Below are 21,609 nucleotides of genomic sequence, written 5' to 3'. Positions count from 1 at the left end.
TCAAGTTTACTCTTTATTTTTCCAAAATCCATACAAAGAAAGACAACTTGTAGAATAGAAACATTGATGAAGTGGAAAGTAACATTTGCGAACATAGTTAGAGCATATGAAATTAAACAAAAAAACAGTAAGGATTAAAATACAAACTGAGTTTATTCCTTATATCTAAACAAGATTGTCTCTATGCATCCTAAGAAAGCGACTTTTCTTCGTTTGAATCATACGTGAATCAGTTGACAGTTCTTCACACGATGCTGAATAACGACCTGGGCGAGCAAGTATCATCTGCCGAAACATTGAAAATGAGAGGTGTAAATTTTCCTTGATCTGAAATATGTTCAAGTAGTTTTATCCCAATTATATAAACAACGATCAATCTTAACTGTCAAATGTCTGTCATATTTCATCGGTGAATGTTACATGAATCCCAAAACACAAACTCTCGACTTTTTCGTCAATCAAAAATATCGTGTGACCACCCATGTCTTTTCTTTCATTTAGTATTCTCACTTAACGTAAATGATAAGGAACTAGAGCGCCTTATACAGTCAGTTCAGTTGAATGTCACTGTACATATACACTACGTGCTTTGTTGTTAATACTGTTAAATTCTCCCACAATGTTAGCGACCCCACCAATGTTTAAGTAAGCTTTTGTATGTTTGTTCTATACCTGGAAAAATTAACATTGAAATAATTTAAATGAGGATAATGTAATCGTGATACATACAATATGTATAGCATTACGTAGAAAAGGACATTTAATACAAACAAGTTGACATTGTTGTTCCTCTGATAAATCAGCTAATGCTCCTGATTGGTCAGAATACAGATCTTCCATATCAAAGCACTATATCCATTTTCACATGTTTAAAAGTATACAATTCAGAAGCAGAACTTGCAAGCATAAAAAGAACTTGCATAAAGATGTTCTCCCTAAATCATTTTTTATGGTTATTGATAGTTATTTTCCTGTTTTCTTAACTGTTTCCTCAAAAAACATGGAGCCCATGTTGCGGAATAAAAAGAACGTAACATTCCGCTAGAATTTGAATCAAAATTAAACAGAAACATGTTACGTGTGACAAACATTGAGAGTCAGCCAAGCAATATCAGCATGATCTAACATACATGTATAGGACATTAACAAATATATGTACAAGGCTTGACATATATATAGGACATTAACAAACAAATATATGTACAAGGCTTGGAATATTTACAGGGACTTTATATGGTTCCTTTATGAAGAAATTGTGGCAAATATTCTAAAACCATTGTGGTTGATATCAGGGTTGTTAAACTCGTAAAAGTTATTCAGACTTTATAATCCAAATCCTGTATTAAAAAAAATTCTCCTCCATCTCGGTTTAACAGATTAAAACAAATGATCCTTTAAAACCTTTTTGGTGTAATCACATTTGTTGTGTCTCCAGACATCTGAAAACACAAACATTAAGCTTTTAGCTATCAACATGGAAATAGATCATAATCAACATGGAAAAAGATCGTAATCAACATGAAAAAAGATTGTAATCAACATGGAAAAAGATCTTAATCAACATGGAAAAAGATCGTAATCAACATGGAAAAAAGTTAAATCAACATACTTCTTTTTTTTTTTTTTTAAAGACATTTAAGCAAATTCCATACCTTACATTTGTTACTCATTCTTCATATTATGTCGTGACGATCTCTGCATCCTATAAATTGCAATCCAGTAGTTTTATTAGTTTTATGAATACTTTATTGTTAGGGACAATACTTATATGGAAAGACATTATGTTGGTTATCATTGAATTATAACCTCCATCCCCTTTCCCCTACGTTGCAGGTTTTATGAAACTCAATTAATTCAAAAAAAAAAAAAAAAAAAAAAAATTACAGTATACATTCATTTCTTTTCTCTCCATAATTGTAGTTATGCCATTCATGGAATTAAGACACCCCTCTAATATCATATCTTTGAGTATTGTTTTATTATTATCAATTTATTTAGTTAATATAATTTTTAAAATCAATCATAAATTTGATATAAGAATTCTTACACGTGCAGTACTGATGATGCATCCTTATAAAACTTACATTTTTGGAACTGGTGACATCCTCGGTACTATTCACGGAAGTGATATACGTTACACGTGCAGTACTTATGATGCATCCTTATAAAACTTACATTTTTGGAACTGGTGACATCCTCGGTACTATTCACCGAAGCGCTATACGACTCTTCCTCAACTCTCCCTGAAAAGTATTCAAGAATTGTAATTAGAATCAAATTTATGATGATTTTCTTAGAAAATCTCTTTTATAAGAGTGTGACGTTATACACCCTGTTATAAGATTTTACCCTTTTCTCAACCTGAAATCAAAATTGTACTTTTTAAAAAAAAATATCATGTTACTTATTTGAATGCTCTGTAAGCACTAACAAAAATCTCAATTGTACAAGACTATAGGATTTAATTTAAACCGTATTTTATTATGAGTAACATAATATAGGATAAACTTATGCTGGCCTATAAATCTCAGTTGTACAAGACTACCGGATGTACTTACGCTGGCCTATAAATCTCAGTTGTACAAGACTACCGGATGTACTTACGCTGGCCTATAAAAGCACCATACGGATTACATGGCTGAACGTTCACACATTCTCGGGCTTCATATTTGTTTCCTAAATAAGTAGAAAATATTCTTGCTATTTTTCTAATGATTAGCAAACATTGCATTTTTTATATCTTGACTGAGTAATTAGCACGATATTGAATATCTTTTTTTTCAATTTTAACTCATTTACTTTTCATTTACAATTAAACAAAAATTCTAATTTAAAAACAATACCTGAATTATATTAATGAACTTGAATTATGCAATCATTACTTATAGTGAGATACTATGAGGAATAGAAATGTTAAGTTATGAAGGGGTCGAATTCACCGTCACAATCACTGCCGCCTGACTGCGGACCAGGACACTGGCACGACCTCTGGCGGACTTGCATAGAATTAAGTCCCGTGCAGGTGGCTGTACACTGAGACCACTCGTTCCAATTGCACCACTCTCCTGTCTCTGAAACAAGATGGTGGATTTCTATTGTAAATTTAATCTGTCCGCTTAGTTTGGATTTCTATATTAGTGCATTTACTTTTCAAATATATTTGTTTTCAGTCCTTTGCGTTTGATGTCGTGAGCTGCAAGGTTTCACAAGTTTGTTGCGTGTGAAGTTTTCTAGTTTTACAGAATACATTCAGTGTAGTTGCCAATCTCAGTCACGATTACAGAATCAAGATATTGATCTAACGTCTTAAATCTGTCTGTTAGCGGCCTTCCAGATATAAAGATATGCTGAAACTGTGTTTTGGATAGTTTTCCACACGTATATACAGCGAGTAGTATATATGTAACTGCATCATTTTCATCGTTTGGACATGCAAATATCGAGATGTCCACTTCATGAATTCACTTGGTGCTAGAAATGCATGCAATTACCGTATTTTTCTATTATAACATTTATTAAACAAATCGGAAGTGCTGTCATAGCGTGGAACAGATGACGAAGATAAAAAGAACTTCATCGCAATGTCTTAGGCGAAATAGCTACAATTTAACAGACAAAACTTGATCCATTATTCGTTGTTGTTTTTTACGTCATGCAAACAGAATCATTGTCTCTATTTTAAGAGGGATATATGTGAATGCAAATTGCTTAGCTTGCTTGCAAGATAATTTTTTACTATCGAATCCTTTTCTCCGATCCTGATGAGATGAATTGTGCCAATCCTCTAAAAGACTTACTGACCCTGGAGAATACAAAGATCCCCTTTTTAAAGACTACTGATCCTGTAAAATAAAGATATTCCCTTCCTCTAAAACACTTGCCGATCCTGACAGATATAGAGAATCGCCTCCTCTGAAAACAACTCACTGAGAATACAGGGATGTCCCTCCTCTAAACAACTCCCTGATACTGAAGACTGCAGATTCCCTCCTCTAAACAACTCCCTGATACTGAAGACTGCAGATTCCCTCCTCTAAACAACTCCCTGATACTGAAGACTGCAGATTCCCTTTCTCTAAACAACTCCCTGATACTGAAGACTGCAGATTCCCTCCTCTAAACAACTCCCTGATACTGAAGACTGCAGATTCCCTCCTCTAAACAACTCCCTGATACTGAAGACTGCAGATTCCCTTTCTCTAAAAGACTTACTGATTCTGGAGAATACAGACAATTCGTTCTTCTCCTAGACTCCCATCCCCTCCTGGGGAGGACATTAGCGGATCGGAAAATGTCAGTTCTTCCGTGCATGCTATTTTTCGACACCAATCTCGAGAACATTTTCATTCAATGAACATGTGAAGATAGCGAACAGTGATAAATCCCGTAACAATACAAAATTAAGAGTTGGGCAAACACGGACCCCCTGGACACACCTGTATTAGAGGTGGAATCAGGTGCAGTCAATTACGAAAATGTGATACACACATTAGTATAGAGAGAGCATAGGTATTCATCACGAGGCATATAACCGGATCCCTACGTGAATTCAGGCGCGGATCCAGAATATATTTACAAAACAAAGTTTACAGCCTCAAATACATCCAAAACCTTTTCGGGTATAATATTCCAACAAAATGTGGGACGGGTGCAATACCTGTAACTCCTATTTACATCCACCACACTCGACTTTGATAAAGGGTTTATTATTGCAAAATCTACAGTTTAGAACGTTAGAAAATAAGCTTACTAAAACATCGTCCTTAGACAGGAACAATGAAATGGGGAAAGAGTACACATTAAACGTTAAAGGATGGAATCTTCTCAATTTTATTGGACACATTGAGATGTCATATTTTGAATCCAACAGCCATAAAATGTATATATTTTAATACACAGAAAATCGGGTGTTGTGGATCTTGTTGTTTGTGTCAAGGTCATATTCTTTTCATATCAAATGACCTTACATTGAAATTCCTTTAACGCAGATAAAAAAAAATTATATACTTTCGATTCATTACAAATTTTGTCTTGACTTGCAGTATGGCCACTATGAATGAACATATCTCTGTGTTTGCATAGCAGAACTAATAAACTAGGTAAATTCAATAAGATATATGGTATACCGAACTTCCGCTGATAATTTTTTTTATGTTTTGCACATTGATAGTCATTTCTTATATATTCCTACTATTTAGTAAATATGAGATAATGTGATACATGATGTAAGCCAAGCCGCTCTAATTAGTTTAAAGTAGCGGCAGATCTGTAGCTCTCTGGGAATATATTGGGACCGACCAGCGACATACAGATCCAGCCCTTATAAAAACCTTCGATTTACGGCGAAGAAATAACTGCGTACGATTGAGGCCTTATTATAGGATTAAACATTCTTTTTGAAGAATTTATCGATGTGTAAACTCCGGACATTTTACTCACAAACTGAATGAAAGTGCGAAGCACTTTTATGTTAAGTTTGTCAGTAAAATGTCCGGAGTTTACAAATCGATAAATTCTTCAAAAAGAATGTTTAATTCTTATAATTCCAATTCATTCACTTTATTAACAATTGCAAAAATTTGAATAGTTTCCCCGCACTATGTTATTTGTTTTCAGGCGTGTATAAATACATCGCGTTTTCGGATTTATCGATGTATAAACTCTTGTTCAGCTTTATTTTTGTCCAATCAAAACAATTCTAATAAATAACATTGGAATTATATTGTTGTATTCTTGCATCGCCATTTCAAAAATTTTATATAACATATTTGCCTACCATACTGCTGTCTAACATACCTTCAAGTATTCATTAAAGCCCCATGCGACCCGAAAACTCACAGTTTCATGATTCCGATTGTTGACTTACCCATGTTTGGTAGCCAGTCAAATCAAACCTGGAGACAATATTTTCCGAAAGAGCTACAAATCGGAAGCTAATTTTAAACAGAAATCTCTCTTTAAAAAAGACATCTCTTCAAGTTGAAAGTTATATATCAAGCTCGAAAGGTATATACTTAACTTCTGTATTGAAGAAAAGTTGAGAGAAGGCGGAATTACGAAACAATAGTTTAACGATGATGTAAAAAGAAAAACCACCAAAATCCAAAACAAAAACAGAGAAAAACATTACATACATATATAAGAATTTTCAACATTGTGTTAGAGAAATGGACTTTTTCTGCAAATTGTTTACACTTCTAGGTGATAATCTCTGTACTTCACAATGCATACTACATATAATCATGTCCGAAAGAAAAAAACTAAAAAAGAAGAAGCGTGTGACAAATCAACCGCTTGTGAAGTCACACAATTACTTTTTCACTTCATTAATTGTCTGCTTACAACAAAATAAGAACCAACAAGGTTCAGAAACTAGAGATCATCTAAAAGAATCAGAAATGACTGATACTAGCTATGAGACTCTGAGGGGTGTCCGCGGAGGACGGGGAAAACAAACCTGGGCATGGTAAAAGTCAAAACAACGAAGAACAGAGTAACAGTAAATAGGGGTGGGTAAACGTCTAGTTTGTAAGAACTTTTCAAGTTCTAGTGAGTTTTTATTTGGCTATACAGACAGAAAACTGTACAATGCAAGGTGAAGATAACGAACAGTGATCAATCTCATAACTCCTATAAGCAATACAAATAAATAGTTGGACAAACACGGACCCCTGGACACACCAGAGGTGGGATCAGCTGCCTAGGAGGAGTAAGCATCCCCTGTTGACCGGTCACACCCGCCGTGAGCCCTATATCCTGATGAGGTAAACGGAGTTTCTTTGCAAACACCAGAATGGTTGGATGGTAAAGGGTCAAACACGACTACATAATGCAAATGAGACACGAGATGTCCACCATGAAGAAATGAGTCATGAGATGTCCCCCAGAAGGAAATGAGTCATTAGGTGATCACTAGGAAGAAATGAGTCATGAGATGTCCATCTGTACAGCAAGGCCTTGATTTTGATGACGATGTATTACAGGCAGAAAAAAGCAAACATTAGAAGATGGAACGGCTCTTTGATGATTCAGATAGTTATAGGACTTCAACACGCAAGAAAGAAATTTGTGGTACAATATTCCGTTATCTCAAAAGAATGGAAACTGTTGTAGTCGTTTAGTTTTCAAGGTTGAAATTATCCATGTAAATTAAAACGGTGAATGTTCATATGCTGATTATTGATTGTACATATGGTCATTGTATTGAACAGTTATTTCAAGTGTACAAACATTGTACAATTACTGTAAGGTACAGTTTACATACTGTTCAGTTATTGTACTGTACTTTATAGTCAAGAGTTAGGAGTAACTTCAAAACTACTTGTATCAAATTATTGTACTGTACTTTATAGTCAAGAGTTAGGAGTAACTTCAAAACTACTTGTATCAAATTATTGTACTGTACTTTATAGTCAAGAGTTAGGAGTAACTTCAAAACTACTTGTATCAAATTATTGTACTGTACTTTATAGTCAAGAGTTAGGAGTAACTTCAAAACTACTTGTATCAAATTATTTTCAAACAAAAAGTATACAGTCATCCTAAACATAAAACCTTCACCGCACACTTACAAAAATTCCAGTGTGGACGTATGGACAAAAGATATAAGAAATCATCACCGTAAAAATATGAAGATAACGAACGGTGATCAATCTCACAACTCTTATAAGGTTTACGAAATTAAGAGTTTGGGCAAATTCATGGATACACCAGAGGTAGTATCAGGTGCTTGGAAGAAGTAAGCATCCCCTGTCGACCAGTCACACCCGCAGTGAGCCTTATATCATGATTAGGTAAGCGGAGCAATCCGTAGTCAAAATCAGTGTGCCAAGAACGTTCTACCAATGTGTATGAAACAAGTCAGACATGGCTCACTTTGGCAAAACGGGTATGCAATCACATTAAATATCAAGGATTTATGTCAAGACTGGACGATAATTTGATTATGATTGTGGGATTTCTTTGGTTGAGAAAATGAAATGTCTGCAAATTATGATAAAGCTAAAGCAAATATCGCCAGAGAGAGATAGAGAGAGAGAGAGAGACAGAGAGAACGGTACATCGAGGTATACAATGTGATGTACAGGTATGTACAAGACAAATGTAAACAAAAAAGATATAGAACTCATTGTGGGTGTAATCTGTCATCAGGGGACGTTTATTCCTCCTAGACACTAGCTGCAGAACTGTAGTTTGGACATACCAGAGAACTACATATCCACCCCTTATAAACATCTTGAATTTGCTGAGTCATTTCCATACTTATGCAAGGTGAAGATAACGAACAGTGATCAATCTCATAACTCTTACAAGCAATACAAAATAGATAGTTGGGCAAACACGGACCCCTGGACACACCAGAGGTGGGATCAGGTGCCTAGGAGAAGTAAGCATCCCCTGTCGACCGGTCACACCCGCCGTGAGCCCCATACTTATGTATTTCAATATTTCCTTCTCTATGTGTAGGAAACTAGGCTATATGAATTCATTTCCCACATATATTCTTTGATAAATAGTTTGGATGAAATCAATCACTTCAATTAAAAATGAATAGTTCATATGGATTTAAATACTGAATTAAATTCACATCTGGTACCCACTCGGGACATTCCGGTTGTTTTTTCATCAGAGTGTCGGGGGAAGGGGACCAAATTAGGCTCTCAAAACGTACCACGCGCGCAGGATTACTTTTCATTTCTCTTTATTTTATGTCTAGAGGGATTATACGATTTTCATCTAATTATTCATGTTGATGATGAAGACCAAATGAGGTCTTATGGTACATATATGTACATACACTTGGTATCATGGATGAATATAATAATCAACAACCTAACATGGCTACATCAACAACAAAATTATTTGAAGCTGTGAGTGTTTAGTTCACATCGGGTTTAATGAATGTTTAAATGTATGCTTGGACACAAGTATAGTTATGAGGTTTTTTAGATATCAAAATTTTGATTGATTGATTGAATATTGTTTAACGTCCCGCTCGAGAATATTTCACTCATATGGAGACGTCACCATTGCCGGTTAAGGGCTGTAAATTTTAGGCCTATGACTGGCGATTACGGCCATTGAGCAGGGAGTGATCTTTATCGTGCCACACCTGCTGTGACACGGAGCCTCGGTTTTTGCGGTCTCATCCGAAGGACTGTCCCATTTAGTAGCCTCATACGACAAGCAAGGGGTACTAAGGACCTATTCTAACCCGAATCCCACGAGATTCAAAATTTTGAAACTGATGCAAATATACAGCGAGATTTACAAGACCTCGACCGTGCGCAACAAAATGGCGCAGTAAATCGAATGTGTTTATAAAACATAAATCTGTACCTCTCTGATGTCCCAACAGAGCTACAGTTATCCCGCTACAGAAGTCCCTGATCCCACCTCTGGAGTTTTCGGGGGCTCGTGTGAGATCGATCATTAAATTGTTCATTATGGTCACTGTTTTCATGAAAATGATATATAAAAATATAGCAATACTTTTGAAATGACGCTTGGGTTGCATAAATTTGTATTGCTACTTGCGCATGCGCAATGATAAATATTACGTCAAAGTAGGGAATTGCAATCATGGTAATTTACAACATTTAAAAAAATCACTAAGTTAGATCTATAGTAAATAAAAAAGTAACAAGTTCAAGTAAAAAACTTTATTATACAAAAAATAACAGTAACAAGCATGCAAGAAAACAACAACAACGATTAGAAGGGTCATCCGGGTCACCTGGTCACTGTATACGAAGTGTGAGTCGACAATGAATATAAATGATAATTCCATGATTTTATACAAATAATGATTTTTCATGATTTTGAGGAAATTAATTTGCTGAAAATACAATTCGAGGAAGCAAACTGTTAACAGCATCTGTCCATATTTAACTCGCGGTCAAAAAGGCAGGCTTTTCCACATTTTATGATTACCATCTCCATTGCAGAAAAAAGAACAGTGCTTACAAGCACGTATTGCTATCACGTGTACATAAACTTATATTGTTCACTGTTACAGATTCAAACAGACTGTGTATTGTGTGTAATGCACTGTCACTGATACCATGATAATATATTAAATAATAATCACCGATCTAGTAAATATCTCATGGTGGCGAAGTTTTCTGGACAGACTGTTTCAAAGAATGCAGGAATTGACCCTGTCACTGTTAGATAAAAATGTATTTACTATCCAAAAAAATGTATTTACTATCCGTAATAATGTATTTACTATCCGTAAAAATGTATTTACTATCCATAAAAATGTATTTACTATCCGTAATAATGTATTTACTATTCGTAAAAATGTATATACTATACTTAAAAATGTATAGACTATCCTGAAAAATGTATAGGCTATCCTGAAAAATGTATATATTATCTGTAAAAATCAAAAATACGTCAATAGTGTAGTATACTAACATTCTATCTTCATGCAATCCAATGAAATGTGCTTCATGTGTTCAATATGACACTCATAAAAACGCATACATTGAGTTCATTATTTAGCTGTTGTTGACATTATGCAACAACACATGTCTGTACTTCCACAGATAATTGTATAGGTGAAACATGGTCCTCTCTGTATCATTACATGTATGTATTCTGATATGTAAGTAATAGTTTTACATTCTGTACAGTGTACCTATATGTAAATGTATTCTCAAATTTACATAACAGGCACGAACTCACGGAAACAAATTTCTACTTATCGCCCTCCCTGTATACGGTGACTACGGAACACAGTACAACATTCCATGACTACAACACTTAGTTCTTACTCGGACAGTTCTCGTCATTTACACAGCCCTCCCGACTATAGGATCGACCGACGCACGGTCGGCCTCCATTCCGGGGTCTGGGGTTAGTGCAGCTGCGCGAACGTATCGCAGTTCCGGTTTCACAACGAGGTGCGTTACACCGCCCCTGAGTCGTCCATGATGTCCAGCCACCGTGTACTGAAAAAACAAATCATTGAAATGTATGTACAGCATTCATTATACATAATGGCGCGGGTAGCTGATAGGGGATGGGGGTCCATCTCTCCCTCCTCCGCCCCTTCATTCCTTCCCTCTCATTCTCTCTCCCTATTTTTCTCTCCTGCCTATATATTTTCCTTTCTCCTTTTCCACCCCCTCCTGCGAATCCCCCCCCCCCCCCCCCCCATCTTCTTACTCTTTTCCTTCCATATCCAAAACCCTTTCTTTCTTTTGTTAATCCCTCCAACCCTACACACATGCGCAGTGCCTTTCGTTCTTTTGAACAAAATACCACTGCATTAGACTCGTGTCAGACAGTAGTCGGTTGAGTTAAATACTGACCATAATTATTTAAAATAAAACAAGTGGCCATTATATAGTGTAATCTTTGTCTTTAACCCCAACCACATTTGCACATTATAAAACTTTCTAAACATACGACTAAGAAAACAAAACAATAATAAGATGGTTGAAATCCTTCAATAAATTCTATCATTAAAGGCATGGTGTACGTTATAATCTAATGATAGAATGGCATTGTATCGTACACGACAATTATCAAACGGGTGCCATACCTGGACATTGCTTGTTTGCCGTGCATTCTCGTGTGTCCGTGGCGGATCCATCACACTTCCGCCCGCCAAATAGAGGACGTGGACTGTCGCAGGTGCGTGTTCGCGTGACCATGCCTGTGTCGCAAGTGACCGAGCACTCGCTCCACGGACCCCAAAGTGACCATCCGCCATGCACTGTAAGCATACGAGTGTGAATTAAAGTGATGCATTGAGAAAAATGCCAACAGGTAAAAATAGGATTCGTGTACAAATGATCTTCCAAAAATGAAAGTACAAAATATCTATATCAAAAACGTATAAATTTCAAGAATTTGTTTCCTACGAGGACAGTTTCTGTTTTTGCAGCGTTTTTCCTGGTAGGGCATTCCCTTGCATTCACTGCCGCCATATTGTGCTGGAGGGTCGTCACACTTCCGTGATCTCATCATGGTGCCTGATCCACAGGTGGCGCTGCAGAGACTGAACTGTGACCACTGTCCCCAATGTCCATCAACTATGATGGAAAAATAATATTCAAAAGAACGCTAATCTAAAAACTGATTTATTATTTAGTCATTCTATCTAGTAATGTAAATCGCTATGTACAGTGAAACTTACATATATGTACGAAATTCCTCAGAAAACGTATGAAAGTTTGGTTTTTGTTTTTTCTTGGTTTTTTTATTCATTTATTTTTTATTTTTTTTTATTTTTTTTTTTGGTTGGTTTTTTTTCTTTTTGGGTTTTTTTTTTTTTTTTTCAAATTCCGTAAATTTAAGAATATCAGTGTATTCAGTGATGGGGAGGGGTTTTCATAACGTCACGACCGAGATATCTTTGACAAAATAATTAGTTTAACAATACCATCGTTAAAGAATGACGCGATTGACATAGTGATATTCGAATGACGCGATTGACATAGTGATATTCAAATGACGCGATTGACATAGTGATATTCGAATGACACGGTTGACATAGTGATATTCGAATGACACGGTTGACATAGTGATATTCGAATGACACGGTTGACATAGTGATATTCGAATGACACGGTTGAACTTGTGACACCCGAACATGTCAATGCTTATTACGACTATGCACTGCAATGAATCGAAGAAATTTTTATCCAAATGAATATATTTTTATTCACATGTTTTATCTATAAATTTATGAACCTGTTCATTTTATTTTTGTAACATGCAGTAGCGATGTGTGTGTCTATTATAAGCAAAAACAAATGAACACACTGCAGTGTACTAAGTTCTTGGCATGTTATTCGCTAACACACTAACTACTCGTGCTACGTTCTCCGTACGGCACGACAATCTCCATACACAAGTCCTTCTGATTTACCAGAACATGGGTCCTCATTACAGGGTTCCTCCTTCACCCCAGGTCCGGGACAATCTTTCCCTCCGTGTGACGGTGGAGGGTAGTTACACCGCCTGGTCCTGGTCCGGGTACCACCCCCACAGTCTGCCGAACACTGACTCCAACCCATCCAATTCCCCCAGTTCCCGTCCACTGTTTGAAATATACGATTTAGGGTTATTACACCACAATACCATTACATAGAATTGTCAAAATGTATACTGCAATAAATTCACTGCTATGTGTGTGTGGTGTTTTTAGGGGGGGGGGGGTAATTTAGGTGGGTTTCTTTGGGGGGGGGGGGGTGATTTTGGTGGTGGGGGGCAAGTTTTTATTTTTTAAGGGGACAAGCACACTCACTTGGACAGTAAAAGTTCTGCATACACGGCTCTGACTGGACATAATTAAAGTGGTTCTTATCGCAGTCATCACACATCCGGTACCTGTTCCGCCATCCGTAACCGCACGTCGCGCTGCACGGGTTCCACCTGCCCCAATCCGGAAGTTCTGAGAAGGAAGAACACAGGCGTATATTTTCATCAAAAGGAGGTTTTATGGAATCTTTTTTTTTTCAAAATTGTTTGCCCTTTGGCCATTGATTGAAAAATCCCTCTATATCAAAAGTTTTATTCTTATTCTCACACTTTTTTATTACTCTTTAAAATATGCATACTGATTTCATCCGGAAACTGTTGAACCCACAGGCATTATACAAAAATAGTCTTCCTGTAGACAATTAAAACAAACTATGAATAGTTTGCATACAGGAAGACAAACATGAATTTAATTAGCCTACATCTAAAACGTTGAGTGCCTGAGAGTTACCCGTTGGTTTCTAGAATCCATTTCGTGCGACAATTGGATTTCTTCAATAAAATAATTCTACCCATTTGCCTCCCCAATTTGTATATACATTATCAGCAGACACAATCTCATGATGAAAAGTAATACAACCTACTCTAAATCTACGAGTTGCGGAATGAAATGAATGTTTAACCTTACGTAAAGGACACAATGTAGAGGTCAACATTTAACATCGTTGTGTTGACCTCTAGTACATACGATCTTCTAGAGCATACGTTAATCAATGGGGTTAACTGAAAATATACATATAAACATGCACATATAATTTGAGTAAGTGAAATTATCGGGGGGAGAAAGGGTGATTTTTTTTCCAGTGCCAGTGCGTGTATAGAAATAGTTCGCTAGTTAACGTGAACTCAGTGCGTATATTGGTCGTCGGGAGTGGTACAGAATGATGTCAAAAATTTGTATCGTTATTACTGACTATTTTGATACTGATACTGATTCGGTTAAAAAGCTCTACAGAGCTTGTGTTTGACATGTTGAATGTATATAGTGCCGACTTTAAATAAAATTTACTTTACTTTACTTTACTTTTGATCTGTGAATTTGTGGTGGGTTTTTTTTTTCTCAAGCAACTTTGGTGAGTTAAAAAGTAGACCTATACTCGGCCTACGTCACAATCAAATGATTTCATGACCTGTAGAGATTCATTTAAAACTTTGTCTCAGGATATAAGATATATCACACATTACATGTATGCATTAATCATATAAGCAAAATCATCAAAATTCAGTTTGTTACTTTCGTTTTACATTTACATTGTGCAAAGCCTTCTCTAGAATATTTTTTCAGATAAAATGTAAAAATTAATTTTAAACCACATGTATCTTATAATAGTTATAGCTTAGCATAGTTCAAACAAATTATTATTCAAGGTTGTAAATATGTTCAAACTTCACATGTCTTACGATGATATGATAATGTATAATTATACAAAATGGGGGGGGGGGGGGGGGTGTACTTGTTGTACATAGAGCTGATAGTTTCTAAAATAATATGTCAATATATGATTTTCTTACTCAAATCCTTATTCTAAGATAATAACCTGTAAATTAAAAACAATTAATTCAAGGTTTAGTCCATAAAAATTAAGGAAAAGACCAATATTGACGTCAAATGGTATTTCCTACAGTATTTCTTTTAACATGTTTGGTCTCACAAAGTATACATTATGAAAATATTTATTCCAATTTATTAGAATAAATTATTACATATCATTAAATAAAGGGTATATAGTCTATGTTGCTTATTACAGCCCATTTGTTTGGGAAAATAATAATTATTAAGAAACATAAAGAATGAGGAGTGCATTTTCCTTAATGTTGATGAGGTGCTCACTTTTGAGAAGCAATAGCAATGAAAATAGCATGTCAACATATATATTTTTCAATGTCAATCTATTACTGGAACATCTATTTATCTTGTAAAAGCAATTTTTTCATGATTGAGTCCATTTAAGGCCGAGTATAGATCTACTGGCCTGTGTGTGTGTGTGGTTGGGGGGGGGGGGGGTTACCTGTCGTGATGGCAGGAGTTGGCGCTACTGTCGGGGCCGGTGTAGTCTTCTTTAAGACACTGCAGGAGGTGCACTGGTACTTATTTCTTCCACCTGCTTTCACCTGTAAAGTTCACCAATATACCGAAAACTGAATAAATGAGCATGTTTCTGTAATAATTCATTAGCTGTAAATTGCATTCAAAATCAAATTTAATAAAAATCGAACGGATTTTGTTCAGAAGTACATTGCCTGAATTAATCAAATCTAATGAGCTTTTTACCATTGAAACCGCGAACCCTTTCCCCTTTTTTGCGCAGCATTTTTCTGGTGAAGAAAACTTTTTTCTGTTTTTCAAGGGGCCTTTACAAAATGTCTTTCCTTTCCTCTCCCGGTATTTCCGAAAACATGTGAACTGTGCTGTAAAAGAATGCATAGAATAGAAACTTTATTCAACCAATTTGGGCCCACAGAGAAGTGTAGAGTTCGGCTAGTCCGAGGTGGTACACAAATACAGAAACATTAGCAGAGCGTCATGTTTACAACGCAAATAACAAAACATTTACAATGCAGATGTCGGAAATTTCACTCCGTTAATGCACGTGTAACATATAATAAAATATGTAATGTGTATTATTCAATAATTGTTATAATTTGTACTTGTATATGACTGTACATTTCGGAAAATGAACATTGAATATCGATGACCAGCCTTTATGGTTTTGTTTTTATAATGATATTATGTACAAGCATGCAAAGTTGTCATCATACCGAGACAATAAACATATGTTTTTTTAAAAGCCATCTTTACATTCAATCTAATACTTTTTAAAACCACAAACTTGTTAATTCAACATCAACAGCACAAATACTGAGACACACATTAAATGACGTGCACAATTTAAGTCTACACGACCAATATCTTTCCTAGCATCCTTAAGGTATCACACCGGTAATTATTTTCACTATATATTACTACAGAGGGGAAAAAATCATTAAAAATCAGTTTACAAAATTGATGCCGAATAACGCAGTCAGACACGTTCTATGTTGCCTATCTCGTCTGCCGACACCAGAAAAACAACACCCTACGCGGCATTTTCGAAAAAAAATTACCCGCAAACAAGACTACCCTCAAATCCACGTGTTTTTCACATGTGTGTAAACAGCCGGAGTGCACCTCAGGAAGTAGCCTCAGCTACCAACAGCAAATAGTTCCTTTGTATACACTTGATTATTTCTACAAATTACACAAAATTTCCTAATCAGGGGTACAAAAATTAAGAGAAAAGACGAAGAGGAAATGAGAAAAATCGCGCAAGGAAAAAAAAATATTTCTTTAAATATATGGAACTACAATTGACTAAGTTCATTTTGATTGGACAATTACCGGTGTGATACCTTGAAGACAACTAAATCTTCCTCAAAAAATGTCAAATTTGCACAGCAGGTGCCCGTTTCATTCATCAATAGTATACCCCATGCACACAGCGATCGGAGCAAGATAACTGACGTAACTGGTGATTTACTTCCCCTGGGGACTATCGTGATTTCTGCCTGTTTCATCAGTGAAATATGAGGCGCGTGTGGTACTTTTTAAATTGAAATAACTTTGTATAAAATCAAGATATTTCCGCAAAAATGGTTTCATTGGAAAGAAGAATGATGAAATTTGCTATTTCAATCACTTATGAATCCTAAATTTATTTATATATTTTTTTTAAATTGCTAATTATTTCAAATTTCATATGAGTGAGATCTTTGGTTTTGTGAAAATATTCAATTTTCGGTACTATAATGGAATCTGCATCTGGTCAATTTGGTATCCTAGAAGAGCCCATTAATTACGCTTAACAGATTAAACCAAGTTGATACTCACGGGTGATTAGTGTTTCAGATAATGGCCCCCTAATCTGGCAGGGGTTGTGCGTATTTAGCCTTTCTTCAAAGCAGGGGTAACACATTAAGAAGACTAAATACTGATTAAAACAAATAAATAAGACTAAAGTCTGACTGGATAATATGACGTTTTTAAACGTGTACACAAATCATACAGAATCATCCATGTAACTGTTCATTACAAAAAATTTAAGCTAAAACATTTCCTAAAATTTGGTTCTAAAGAAGATGTAGGTCAAATATCAAGGGCGCTAGGTATAGTGACGTTGAATTGCAAGTGTTCAAAATGCTCAAAACGGTAAGAATATCTAGTGACAAACTTGATATGCAGGATAGAACACAAATTTTTGGTCAACGCTTTAGAAGCCGGCAATAGAATTATGGCCTACGCCGTCAGAGCCTTGATATCCTGCTACGGAGGGGACTGTCGTAAATCGTGCCAGAAATATTACCTCGCGTGTTGGGCCCTTAAAACGAATAATTTGATATCTTCTGTGTTAAGGAGACATTTTGATGTTCATATGAGTGACCTTGACGGGCATTTACCATGAATTATCTGAATTTCTCTTTATGACATAAAATTAAAAATAAAATAAAATTTCTAAACTCTGCGCAGAAATACGAAATCTCTTAATTGGGTTAATTTACAATAAGGGCATTGAATCAAGAAGTCATAGAGTTATGTATGATGCTTATGAATGTCAAGGAAAGTCCATCTAACAGTTGCGCAAGGCAGGAGGAGGGGGGTGGGGTTATTGTGCAATATGCGTATTGTAAAATCGATGTGAAATTTTGATACGTCTTTTGGATGTGTTAAGTGTTAAAACCGCCGGTGTATGCTATGTAGATGGGTGTTTATACAAATATTTACGATTTTCTAGCTGTATAAGACAAAAATTACGTTGTTGATACGTATTTAGATGTAATTGAAATTTCGCATTGTGTATTGCGTCATGTTTCTTGAATGACCTATTAAAACACCGTTTTGTTTTTCAAACCTCTTGTTTTGATATCCAGTGCTGATTTTGAGCCGATGAAAAGGGAAAGGACTGAGAAAAACGGGAAATTCTGAAATTCACGACTTCCTTCAAGGTATCACACCGGTAATTATTTTCACTATATATTACTACAGAGGGGAAAAAATCATTAAAAATCAGTTTACAAAATTGATGCCGAATAACGCAGTCAGACACGTTCTATGTTGCCTATCTCGTCTGCCGACACCAGAAAAACAACACCCTACGCGGCATTTTCGAAAAAAAATTACCCGCAAACAAGACTACCCTCAAATCCACGTGTTTTTCACATGTGTGTAAACAGCCGGAGTGCACCTCAGGAAGTAGCCTCAGCTACCAACAGCAAATAGTTCCTTTGTATACACTTGATTATTTCTACAAATTACACAAAATTTCCTAATCAGGGGTACAAAAATTAAGAGAAAAGACGAAGAGGAAATGAGAAAAATCGCGCAAGGAAAAAAAAATATTTCTTTAAATATATGGAACTACAATTGACTAAGTTCATTTTGATTGGACAATTACCGGTGTGATACCTTGAAGACAACTAAATCTTCCTCAAAAAATGTCAAATTTGCACAGCAGGTGCCCGTTTCATTCATCAATAGTATACCCCATGCACACAGCGATCGGAGCAAGATAACTGACGTAACTGGTGATTTACTTCCCCTGGGGACTATCGTGATTTCTGCCTGTTTCATCAGTGAAATATGAGGCGCGTGTGGTACTTTTTAAATTGAAATAACTTTGTATAAAATCAAGATATTTCCGCAAAAATGGTTTCATTGGAAAGAAGAATGATGAAATTTGCTATTTCAATCACTTATGAATCCTAAATTTATTTATATATTTTTTTTAAATTGCTAATTATTTCAAATTTCATATGAGTGAGATCTTTGGTTTTGTGAAAATATTCAATTTTCGGTACTATAATGGAATCTGCATCTGGTCAATTTGGTATCCTAGAAGAGCCCATTAATTACGCTTAACAGATTAAACCAAGTTGATACTCACGGGTGATTAGTGTTTCAGATAATGGCCCCCTAATCTGGCAGGGGTTGTGCGTATTTAGCCTTTCTTCAAAGCAGGGGTAACACATTAAGAAGACTAAATACTGATTAAAACAAATAAATAAGACTAAAGTCTGACTGGATAATATGACGTTTTTAAACGTGTACACAAATCATACAGAATCATCCATGTAACTGTTCATTACAAAAAATTTAAGCTAAAACATTTCCTAAAATTTGGTTCTAAAGAAGATGTAGGTCAAATATCAAGGGCGCTAGGTATAGTGACGTTGAATTGCAAGTGTTCAAAATGCTCAAAACGGTAAGAATATCTAGTGACAAACTTGATATGCAGGATAGAACACAAATTTTTGGTCAACGCTTTAGAAGCCGGCAATAGAATTATGGCCTACGCCGTCAGAGCCTTGATATCCTGCTACGGAGGGGACTGTCGTAAATCGTGCCAGAAATATTACCTCGCGTGTTGGGCCCTTAAAACGAATAATTTGATATCTTCTGTGTTAAGGAGACATTTTGATGTTCATATGAGTGACCTTGACGGGCATTTACCATGAATTATCTGAATTTCTCTTTATGACATAAAATTAAAAATAAAATAAAATTTCTAAACTCTGCGCAGAAATACGAAATCTCTTAATTGGGTTAATTTACAATAAGGGCATTGAATCAAGAAGTCATAGAGTTATGTATGATGCTTATGAATGTCAAGGAAAGTCCATCTAACAGTTGCGCAAGGCAGGAGGAGGGGGGTGGGGTTATTGTGCAATATGCGTATTGTAAAATCGATGTGAAATTTTGATACGTCTTTTGGATGTGTTAAGTGTTAAAACCGCCGGTGTATGCTATGTAGATGGGTGTTTATACAAATATTTACGATTTTCTAGCTGTATAAGACAAAAATTACGTTGTTGATACGTATTTAGATGTAATTGAAATTTCGCATTGTGTATTGCGTCATGTTTCTTGAATGACCTATTAAAACACCGTTTTGTTTTTCAAACCTCTTGTTTTGATATCCAGTGCTGATTTTGAGCCGATGAAAAGGGAAAGGACTGAGAAAAACGGGAAATTCTGAAATTCACGACTTCCTTCAAGGTATCACACCGGTAATTATTTTCACTATATATTACTACAGAGGGGAAAAAATCATTAAAAATCAGTTTACAAAATTGATGCCGAATAACGCAGTCAGACACGTTCTATGTTGCCTATCTCGTCTGCCGACACCAGAAAAACAACACCCTACGCGGCATTTTCGAAAAAAAATTACCCGCAAACAAGACTACCCTCAAATCCACGTGTTTTTCACATGTGTGTAAACAGCCGGAGTGCACCTCAGGAAGTAGCCTCAGCTACCAACAGCAAATAGTTCCTTTGTATACACTTGATTATTTCTACAAATTACACAAAATTTCCTAATCAGGGGTACAAAAATTAAGAGAAAAGACGAAGAGGAAATGAGAAAAATCGCGCAAGGAAAAAAAAATATTTCTTTAAATATATGGAACTACAATTGACTAAGTTCATTTTGATTGGACAATTACCGGTGTGATACCTTGAAGACAACTAAATCTTCCTCAAAAAATGTCAAATTTGCACAGCAGGTGCCCGTTTCATTCATCAATAGTATACCCCATGCACACAGCGATCGGAGCAAGATAACTGACGTAACTGGTGATTTACTTCCCCTGGGGACTATCGTGATTTCTGCCTGTTTCATCAGTGAAATATGAGGCGCGTGTGGTACTTTTTAAATTGAAATAACTTTGTATAAAATCAAGATATTTCCGCAAAAATGGTTTCATTGGAAAGAAGAATGATGAAATTTGCTATTTCAATCACTTATGAATCCTAAATTTATTTATATATTTTTTTTAAATTGCTAATTATTTCAAATTTCATATGAGTGAGATCTTTGGTTTTGTGAAAATATTCAATTTTCGGTACTATAATGGAATCTGCATCTGGTCAATTTGGTATCCTAGAAGAGCCCATTAATTACGCTTAACAGATTAAACCAAGTTGATACTCACGGGTGATTAGTGTTTCAGATAATGGCCCCCTAATCTGGCAGGGGTTGTGCGTATTTAGCCTTTCTTCAAAGCAGGGGTAACACATTAAGAAGACTAAATACTGATTAAAACAAATAAATAAGACTAAAGTCTGACTGGATAATATGACGTTTTTAAACGTGTACACAAATCATACAGAATCATCCATGTAACTGTTCATTACAAAAAATTTAAGCTAAAACATTTCCTAAAATTTGGTTCTAAAGAAGATGTAGGTCAAATATCAAGGGCGCTAGGTATAGTGACGTTGAATTGCAAGTGTTCAAAATGCTCAAAACGGTAAGAATATCTAGTGACAAACTTGATATGCAGGATAGAACACAA

The 21,609-nt window shown here is 35.7% G+C and overlaps 1 protein-coding gene across 2 annotated transcripts in view; it reads right to left on the bottom strand.

Annotated features, from left to right (window-relative positions):
* Positions 1 to 21,609, bottom strand: part of LOC125653303 (hemicentin-1-like) — a 34,188-nt gene continuing 12,579 nt past the window's right edge. The window contains exons 2-13 of one of the 2 annotated variants that reach the window (XM_048882702.2): positions 15,551 to 15,687; positions 15,288 to 15,390; positions 13,265 to 13,411; positions 12,887 to 13,057; positions 11,877 to 12,047; positions 11,555 to 11,728; positions 10,782 to 10,958; positions 2,940 to 3,071; positions 2,605 to 2,676; positions 2,176 to 2,243; positions 1,653 to 1,702; positions 1 to 1,439 (exon numbers count right to left, since the gene is read on the bottom strand). In XM_048882702.2, the coding sequence (XP_048738659.1) occupies positions 1,679 to 1,702; positions 2,176 to 2,243; positions 2,605 to 2,676; positions 2,940 to 3,071; positions 10,782 to 10,958; positions 11,555 to 11,728; positions 11,877 to 12,047; positions 12,887 to 13,057; positions 13,265 to 13,411; positions 15,288 to 15,390; positions 15,551 to 15,687 (1,376 nt within the window). In that variant the 3' untranslated portion in view covers positions 1 to 1,439; positions 1,653 to 1,678. The remainder of the gene's footprint in view (positions 1,440 to 1,652; positions 1,703 to 2,175; positions 2,244 to 2,604; positions 2,677 to 2,939; positions 3,072 to 10,781; positions 10,959 to 11,554; positions 11,729 to 11,876; positions 12,048 to 12,886; positions 13,058 to 13,264; positions 13,412 to 15,287; positions 15,391 to 15,550; positions 15,688 to 21,609) is intronic. The other variant, XM_048882703.2, reaches the window with a different exon arrangement.

Source organism: Ostrea edulis, chromosome 7 (assembly GCF_947568905.1).
Source record: "Ostrea edulis chromosome 7, xbOstEdul1.1, whole genome shotgun sequence".
NCBI classification, from domain to species: Eukaryota; Metazoa; Mollusca; class Bivalvia; order Ostreida; family Ostreidae; genus Ostrea; species Ostrea edulis.
The sequence above is the reverse complement of the archived record's forward strand: the minus strand, read 5'-3'. Positions and strand labels throughout refer to the sequence as shown.